Source organism: Myotis brandtii, unplaced genomic scaffold, assembly GCF_000412655.1.
Source record: "Myotis brandtii unplaced genomic scaffold, ASM41265v1 scaffold368, whole genome shotgun sequence".
NCBI classification, from domain to species: Eukaryota; Metazoa; Chordata; class Mammalia; order Chiroptera; family Vespertilionidae; genus Myotis; species Myotis brandtii.
Genome location: NW_005364139.1, coordinates 539,932 through 548,865, shown reverse-complemented (window position 1 = coordinate 548,865; position 8,934 = coordinate 539,932). Strand labels below are relative to the sequence as shown.

The 8,934-nt window shown below is 46.8% G+C and overlaps 1 protein-coding gene across 1 annotated transcript in view; it reads right to left on the bottom strand.

Annotated features, from left to right (window-relative positions):
• EIF2B5 (eukaryotic translation initiation factor 2B, subunit 5 epsilon, 82kDa) overlaps window positions 1-8,934 on the bottom strand; it is a 9,562-nt gene continuing 628 nt past the window's right edge. Inside the window, exons 2-17 of the mRNA XM_005872154.2 lie at window positions 8,844-8,930; window positions 7,165-7,289; window positions 6,032-6,217; window positions 5,776-5,953; window positions 5,611-5,691; window positions 5,271-5,348; window positions 4,494-4,806; window positions 3,390-3,535; window positions 3,029-3,170; window positions 2,806-2,907; window positions 2,512-2,619; window positions 2,163-2,253; window positions 1,743-1,866; window positions 1,056-1,181; window positions 565-675; window positions 1-409 (exon numbers count right to left, since the gene is read on the bottom strand). Of these exons, the coding sequence (XP_005872216.1) occupies window positions 350-409; window positions 565-675; window positions 1,056-1,181; window positions 1,743-1,866; window positions 2,163-2,253; window positions 2,512-2,619; window positions 2,806-2,907; window positions 3,029-3,170; window positions 3,390-3,535; window positions 4,494-4,806; window positions 5,271-5,348; window positions 5,611-5,691; window positions 5,776-5,953; window positions 6,032-6,217; window positions 7,165-7,289; window positions 8,844-8,930 (2,058 nt within the window). The 3' untranslated portion in view covers window positions 1-349. The remainder of the gene's footprint in view (window positions 410-564; window positions 676-1,055; window positions 1,182-1,742; window positions 1,867-2,162; window positions 2,254-2,511; window positions 2,620-2,805; window positions 2,908-3,028; window positions 3,171-3,389; window positions 3,536-4,493; window positions 4,807-5,270; window positions 5,349-5,610; window positions 5,692-5,775; window positions 5,954-6,031; window positions 6,218-7,164; window positions 7,290-8,843; window positions 8,931-8,934) is intronic.

Here is an 8,934-nt window from a genome sequence, read left to right as displayed (position 1 = left end):
AAAATTAACAAATACAAGCAGCAGAAAAGGCCAGCTGCTCTCTGCTGCTTCCCGAGGGAAAGCCAAAACACAAAGCTGTGCCTCTGGCCTTCCTCTAACTGCAGGGCCTGCTTAGTTCCTCATTAGGCAGAGCTTTTTTCCAGCCCAACTTCCCTCATCCCAACTCCCCAGTCAGGATGTGAGGCACATGGTTGCTGGCGGTGAGAAGAATACTGTAGTTCCAGCCTCTGCTCCTTTAAGTCTCAGCCAGGATGGTGGTCACTCATATTCTGCAACTAGCCTCTCACTTGCCCTGGCCCAGAAGTCAGGAGGGCCTTCACTCACACCCACTGGAGCAGGCAGTAGGACTTCAGTCATCTTCAGATGACTCCTCTTCTGCCTCTTTTAACCACTGGATGAACCTCTGCAGCTGTAAGACAGCACAGAGGAGAGCTACTGAGGGAGGAGCACATAACCCTCCTGTTCTCCTTGGTGGATAAACAGCTCAATCAGAGTCCTAGGGACCAACCACCCTGTGGGCCAAGGACCAGACAACCACCATGGCAAGAGGGTAGCCTGACTCACCTGTTGGTTCTTGCGCAACTGCCGGCCCTTGTCAGTTGTATCCCTTTGGTTGTACCAGCTTAGGATTGTTTCCTCAGCTAGGATCTCCAACTGGTAGAAAGCCATCAATACCTGCAAAGGCCAGCAGAGATCTCAGAGACCATGCAGAGTCCAGCAAGATTAATGGATAACAGAGGAAGAGGAGGCAAGATCTTAGCACCTCTCACTACCAGGTTCTTAGCTCTCTTCTACACTGAACAGCCTTCTCCAAAACAGAAAAGAGTAAGCTCTTTACTGGGACAGGTATAACTTCTGGAACTATTGCTAGGTAGTGCTCTATGCATTCCCAGGGCAAAGCTGTACTATCCCAGCAATGAACACAATACCAGGGTGGATGGTGCTGTTAACCAAACTCCATATTGGATTCATGTCAGTCTCTGTTTGTAGCTCCATGGAGGTCACCAAAGCCTGTTTCAAAGCAAATGCAGGACTAGTCTTGAGTTGGTATTCACCTTGGCCATGGAAGTACCAAGAGCTTCATGCTCCAGGAAGAAGTCCTCAATGGCTGCCAGCGCTTCCAAATGATCAGCTGCACGCTTTATGTAGTTCCTAAAAACAGGGCTCCAGGCCTTGAGCAGCTACGGAAGAAAGGAAAAGGGAGCTGCAACATATGCCTGAGACATACACCTGAACAGCAAAGAAAATAAATATTGATAGCATGCATCTTTCATGATATGGGAAGACAAGGAGATGATATAGGCCCTGTGGAATCATATCAGAAGGACTTAGTAACTGCTAGCAGTCAGGGTTGGGGAAAAAGAGGTTCCCCAGCGATGGTGAAAGGGGTCAGATATGCAGGCTGCCTCAAAAATACCTATTCCCAGCCTACAGGTTGATCTTATTCTGAGTCAAATCATTTACAGTCAGAGAGTCTAAAGTCCAGATCTGTTCTGGGTATACTTTTGGGGTCTGGCATAGCCTGAATCCTGGAGTCTCAAAGGCCACTTAGGATTGAACCTAACTTGACTCCTCTGGACCAACCAAAGCTGCTCTAGAATCCAGTCTGATTCCAGAGGTGAGGAGAAACACAATATGCCACAACAAGACCTTCTATTACTGATTTCTTTTAAAATCACCACAGCAAGGATGTGTATTTGCTTCCACCCAACCCCTTGTACTCAGCCCCAATCTTTGCTCACGGGAAGCAGCAGGGCACAGTAGCGGTTTGGATCCAGCGGGGAATCCATTTGTTGCAGGGGGAATTCCAGGACCACGTGGCTCAGTACCTGCATCACCTCCTTTAGGCTTATGTTGTAGGCGTACCTGTGGGGAGACTGTGGTGACACCAAGGCCTTCCTTGGCCCTTTCAGCATGCTGTAGGGCTGACTTTGGTAGGACACTGGGGAAGAGGAAGTCAGATGGAACAACGTGGAAGGGGAGAATTTTGGAAGGAGGAATATGCCAAGACTAAAACCTAATGCTCTCCTTGCTCCAAATGCTACTGGCTTTGTACATTCGGGATGTCAAGGAAACAGGTTCCTGTATGGGGAAGAAACAGGAGAGCCTCTATCTGCCTGGGATTACTCCAGGGAAAGAAAATAGGGAAGGGCTGCTCTTACTTGAGAGAGTTGATCTCTAGGACTAGGTTATCACAAGAAATGTTCTCCTCCTTGCCCCGCTGTAGTGTTCCCAGGACTTCATTCTGGAACACTAAAATCAAAGCAAGAGGGGCCAACATTACTCCAGAAGGTGTTAAGTCATCCCAGGACTTCATTCTGGAACACTAAAATCAAAGCAAGAATAAGTTCGTGGGGCCAACATTACTCCAGAAGGTGTTAAGTCATTTAGTTCTGACTTGATACCAAACCTCTCCTGGGAGGAATACAAGTCTTTGGCTAGTTGATCCAGATAAAGAATAAACGAGGTTTTCCTCTCTCATCCCAAGATACTGCTTCCCTGGCCACTCACCTTTGATGTCATCCATCTGTGGGGAGCCTGCCCGGCTATCTAGCTCCTCAGAATCCATACTTCGCTCACTTTCGGTTTCACTTTCTTCTTCTATGTTGATAGTGAGTCCTGAGAACCCATAAAGGGTAAGAAAAAAGAAAAATAAGGAATGAGCCATTGACAGAGAATCATATATATGGCCTGTCTGCATGAATAAAGCAGAACAAGTAGTCTGATTCTGAAGTGTTCACTCTCCTTTAAAATGTTCTGATTCAGAAAAGGTGTGTGTGTGTGGCAGGAATGGGCCTATCTCACCCCACAGATTCTGCCGTAGTTCCTCCTCTTCTTCCATGTTCATGTCTGCAGCTTTCCAGAGGTAGCCCTGGCCTGCAACTCCGACTTCTGCTGGATTGTAACCTGGAAAGACAATGATCTTTTGCAAGGGCCTGTGGAAGTACGCATTCCTCCAGGAGGAAACACTGGTTTTTCTATGGGGCAGAGAGACACACAGATGCCCCACACCTGCTGAGCCTCACACCTTTCAGCTTCACTTTCTCCTTTTCTTGATCAGCCCCAGAATCATCACTGAACTGGCTATCGTCCTCATCTTCCTCTGCATCTGGAGGGTGCAAAGAGATCACCGAGCCCTCAGGCAGTGTGATGTTTGGACCCACTACCACCTAGGGGAGAAAAAAGGAGTGGGTGGCACAGATCCATTAGTGTGTTGGGGGAAATTACATTCTGACAAAGACAGTGACTAAGCCAAGTAGCAGGCAAATGAAACCACTGGATTTGGAATCTTAGTTCAGGCTGGATTATAGTTGGACGTAGGTCCCTTCTGGTTTAGCATGACCACCACTCAGTTTGGAGCCTGTACAGAGTATGGAACCGGTTCTCACCTGGGAAGTGAGGACACAGTGTGGCTTCAGTGTAACTTGTTCCTTGACCTCAGCATTGTCACAAAGCAGAGACTGATGGATCTGTGCTCCAGCAGCCACTCGAACACCCTGCCACAGGTAGGCCTGGTCCAGCACCACGTTATCACCTGGCTCAGGACAGGAAGAACTCCTGGTCACTCAGGGCTCCAACTCCAGACCAGGGCCATTCCTGGAAGACATGGCTGACTGATACCAGCATAGCTCCCATCCAGCTCAAATACTCCATCCCCCAACTCACCAGAAATACCTGCTTCCCTTCTAAGCCCAGGCCTGAGAGTAGAACATTGCTCAGCCTGCCCATCCTCCACCAGGTTTATGACAGCTTATATGATTTGGCTGGAGAATAGTGGGCAAAGGCCCTCAAGGTGGGATTGTGCTGTAGGGCTATCACACAGGACTTAAGAACCGGAGAACCCTCAAGATTTCTGGGGACCTCTAGACCTCAAGAAACTTATTAGATTCATGTCCATATCTATCCCACCTCTTCTTGTACATTTTGAATTAAAATCTTATTGGTCTTTTAAAGAGGCAGTTCAATTTAAAGCATCACATTCCTACATCTAAAGTGAGTCACTAAGAGGCTAACCAGGCAGTATGATAGAATAAAAAGGACACTGGACTTAACAATCAGAATACTTAGATTTAAGCTCCAGCACTGCCTCTTTAGCTATGACCTTGGGCAACACAACCTCTTTGAGCCTTACCTATAAACTGGGGATAAGTAACACCTTCCTCACAAGGTTTTAGTGAGGATTAAATGAAATAATGTATGCAAAAGGTCTTTGTAAGCTGTAATGCACAGACGTTATTATTGCATGTTAATTATCCACTTGGTCTTGAATATGAATATAGGGTACCCTGGAATGTGAGGAATCACCCAGTAAGAAGCTCACAGGGCACAAACGACAGCTTCACTGTTTTCTTCTCTGTTCCCTCCTTTGTTAAGGGAGCCACTCTAGGTCCCTATTCTCAAGGACTAGTTCTCTGTCTCCTCTGGAGACATGGGCCTCCTCCCCAGGTTCCTACTCTTCAGATGACTGGCTTGACTCCCCCACCTGTGCTCACCAATGTGACAGCCAGGGCCAATGACACTGTTGGTGATGGAGCAATTGCTGCCAATGACAGTGCCAGAGCCCAGGAGCACATTTTCCTCCAGGATGCTGCCATGGCCCAGGCTGACCTCAGGCCCTCGGTAGATGTTGTGCCGGGAATGAGTGCAGTTCTGAGTTGTGTCGTCAGTGAAGTTTGCCTCTGGGGTGAGAGGGTAGACCCATCGGCGGATGACATCAGCGCAGACAGCTGCATACATGTGTAGGTTGGAGACCCGGGCACCATATTCCCTAGTTGTCACATGCATGTGGATCTGGTTCCCTAGAATCTGAGGACAAGGAAAGGGAGGTCGCCCAAGCAAGCAAGAGAGGAAGAACACCCCCAGGTACAGTACTTTTCTTACTTTCGTAAGTTTCCCTCTGCCACTCAATGTCACAAATGGCCTGAGACTTTTCTTTGTGTACTGCTTCCCCCCAACCACAGCTATTTTCCTCCCTCCTAAGGCTCAATAAAATAGAAAAGGGGACCAAAAGTTATCTGCATGAGATGAAATCTTAGCCCTCTTTTATTATTTTATTAAAAACATTTTTTTAATTCATTGTTTGATTTTAGAGAGAGAGAAACATCAATCTGCTGTTCCACCCATCCACGCATTCACTAGTTCACTCTTGCATGTGCCCTGGTAAGGGACTGAACCCAAAACCTTGGCATACTGGGAGGATGCTTCAACCAATTGAGCTACCCAGCCAGGCTTAGTGCTCTTTTAAAGAGGCACTGGGAGCCTTTTCTTACCTCCTCATTCACTAACAGGCCTCGCACAAAGTCGTCCCGAGTTTGGTAGTCAAAGTTGTCTGTAAAGAGTTGAGCCACCTATGGGAGGAAGTTGGATGGGGTCAAGGTTAAGTGCTATTCTCTGGAAGCAAAGATAAGTCCCCAGAGACCTATCAGACCTATGACAGTGGGACAAGGGCCAGAATCCCAATATTGGGGTCAAGATGACAGCAACTATGTGCTGTAGAACAAATGAGAGAAAGAGGGAGTAGAAATATGCCCCTGGCCTTCTGGGGATGGGGAGGGGAAGTAACAAATCAAAGAGTTCTACTCTGTGCAGCCCTGGCCCTGAAGGGTTCACCTGAGGAGAGCAGATGCTGATATGACAATCCAGTAAATCATAGCGAATCTCCACTCCATCTCCACTGCCCCGGAACAAACTCTGTGGAGAGAGTTATAAGGATTTTAACCAGTCACACTGAATCCTGTCACTTTCCCACTTCAAAAAACCCAGACACCCACACACCAGAGGAAAAGAAAAACGTCGAAGGCCTTGGGTCTTCTGAAAATGGAGAACCCGGTTTGTGGCACTATCCATAGCCACTACCACATTGTCCTCATGGCAACGAGTTGGGTGACTGGGGGATGATTCCTTGAAGATCATTGTCATCACAGACACATTTTTTTCTAGCTTTCGCCTCAACCTACAAAGGATAGGAGGGAGAGAGTCTTAGGGCTCTGCTGGTCCCCTACCGTTGTCCCTACCATGTTCCCATCCTGACCTGTGTTCCTCCAGGGCTCTGGTAATATTGATGTTTGAGATGACGTCCCCATATACCAGAAGGAAGTCAGAGCGCACCAAGGCCTTGGCATCAACATCACGGAGAACATCCCCCAGTGATCGATATAGATCTGATGTAATTATTCGAACCACATTGAGAGATGTAGGGCGGCACCACTTGGATTTCCTAAAGGAAGCAGGGTGGTGGTAGTGAAGGGATTGAGTAAATCAAACATAAAGATCATGTAGAACTTCCCCATTTTTCTCCCCCAATCAACATTCATACTGCTTCTCTGGCTTTTTTGAATTCCTGCCAGCGTCCCTCAACTTCAAAGAGCTTTATAAACTTATAATTAATGGTTTCAGCATCCTGTGTCACCAGGCTTGTTTTATGGGTTAGAGAAGCATGGTTATTTCCTCTCCATAGCCTAACCCTTATCCCCAAACATGGATTTGAATTCAAATTCCTGCTGAGACTTAGGATATACAAAGTTTCCTGGGAACACACTTTTCATGCCACTTTTCTCCTTTCAAAACCCAGACCAAATTTAGGAACTGTCTATTGGAGACTATGCTAATATCCAAGTCTTTATTTCCTAAGCTTCCATAGGTCCTGACATTTACCTTCCAAGAAGATTTCACCAAACTTTGTTAAGTGCTTATTCTGTGTTTGGTAGTAAACTAAGCACTGAGAATACTAAGATGAGGAACACCCACATTTAGTGGCTTACCACAGCAAGAAAAAACAAAACAAAACAAAAAAACAAAAAAAAGCAACCCCCCCCAAAACAAAACAAACAAACACAAAAAAGAACAAAGATGAGGAACAGCTCAATATTTAGAAACTCAGTGGAAAAACAAACATGTTACTCTTATAACTTCCATACTGGAGCCATTCAATAAAAAGCAAAACCCACTGGGATCAAACTTTATAAGAGATTCAGAAAAAACCCAAATGCTATCCTTTAATCTTTGTCACAGTTTCAACTGCTCACCTCTGATAAGTGAAGAGAATACCCTTAGACCTTATGATGGCCTCTACATAGACACATTTTCCCCTTATTTATTTATATTCATCTTTAGAAAACTGGACAAAAATGGTGAAACATGGAAAGAAAAGTTGCAGGGCCTTACAGTAAATGTTCCTTGATTTGAGCAGCTTTCCAACAACAAAACACAAAGGTTTCCTGTACGCCTGTGGCAGTCAGAAATTCCAAAGTGTAGTCAATTAATGCCACGTTGGCCAGCGGCAAGAGGACCTGGAGGGCAGATGAAAAAAATGTGAAGTCTTGAATCTGGCCCTCTACGTACCTTTCTTTCCCCCATTACAACAATTTTCACTCCTATATCAGAGTTTCCAAATGCTATAGTTTTGTTTTATCTTTCAAACTTAAAAGTAATCAGGCTTCTGCCTTTGATGTTCATAGCATGCTCTAAGCATTAGTCTAGCAGTGGTTCTTAACCTGTGGGTCGAGACCCCTGAAAATACATCCTGCATATCAGATATTTACATTACGATTCATAACAGTAGCAAAATTACAGTTATGAAGTAGCAACGAAAGTAATTTTATGGTTGGGGGTCACCACAACATGAGGAACTGTATTAAAGGGTCGTGGCATTAGGAAGGTTGAGAACCACTGGTAAGGTGTTGCAATTTGGATATAGTAAGCATAAAATCTACTTGCTTAGCATCAATCAGATACAGAGCTCTTATAGGAGGCCCCTCTGACAAAGGAGACTACTGGAAATCAATTTTATCTCCAGAAACTCAAGCGTTGCTAAGGCCCTTTCCCCATAAAACTTCCTTCCTTGATCCCTTTCTAAGAGTCGGGGGCTAGCCAACCTCAATCACCTGTCCAAAATGCATTGCCATGAGGCTTTTTGCTGGGAGTGAGGAGTCAGGATTTTCCCTGAACTGAACGCAGTTCCCTCTCTCTGAACTAGGAATGGCTGAGTGACCCAGCAGTATCCAGGACTAGCTCATAGCTCAGTGTCTAGACCAGGGATTTCCAACCGGTGTGCCACAAGAAATCTTAAAACATGCAAATACCTGACTAGTTAGTTAGTCAGGGGCACTGACCACTTTTCCCTTAGATTATCCAATACAAAATGACAACAGCCAACACAACGACAGGCTTATGGTGTTAAAGAATCAACATTACCAGTATACCTATTTTTGGTCAGATCAGCAATATATATATATATATATTTTTTGGGGGGGGGGTGCCGCATAATTTTTGTAATTAGCTTATGTGTGCCGTGAGATGAAAAAGGCTGAAAATAGCTGGTCTAGACAACAAGACAGAGGCTGCTGGCCACCAGCCACTAAGCCTGTTCTGGGCCTTCGGACAGATGGCACTGGCTGTCATTGAAACCTGGAAGGGGAAAGTGCACTGCACCGAGACCCAAAAGAGCTGTCCCTCTGGGATCAGACCCGTCTGCACCTTTTTTAGGCAAAAGTAGGTGATACTCCCTTTCACCTAAGGATTTCTTTTTTGTCTCCGCAGAAAGGCCTCGCAGCGTCCACAGGGGGCGTCGACTCACCGCGTGAGGGTTTCTCTCAAGCGCTGCTTCTCCAATTTAGCCTCCCATGTCCCCCAAACCCGAGTTAGACAGCACGGCCACGGCTGCCAGCCTCACGGGCGGGCTCTGCCCGTCTGCCTGCCCTTCTCCTAACTAGATACACCCGATTTCGAGCAAGGAGGCTGGACACGCGTCCTCCCGGAGCACGCCTCCCCCGGCAGACGGAAGGTTAACCAGCTCCAGCCCCCGCCGCTCCGGGCCCTCCGACGGCTCTCCCCCAGGCGCTCACCCGAGGCTGGTCCTTGGAGATGGGGAAGAAGCGGCGGTTGAAGCTATCCGCCACCAGAACGGCTTGTAGGGGCGGCGGCGGTTCCTCCTCC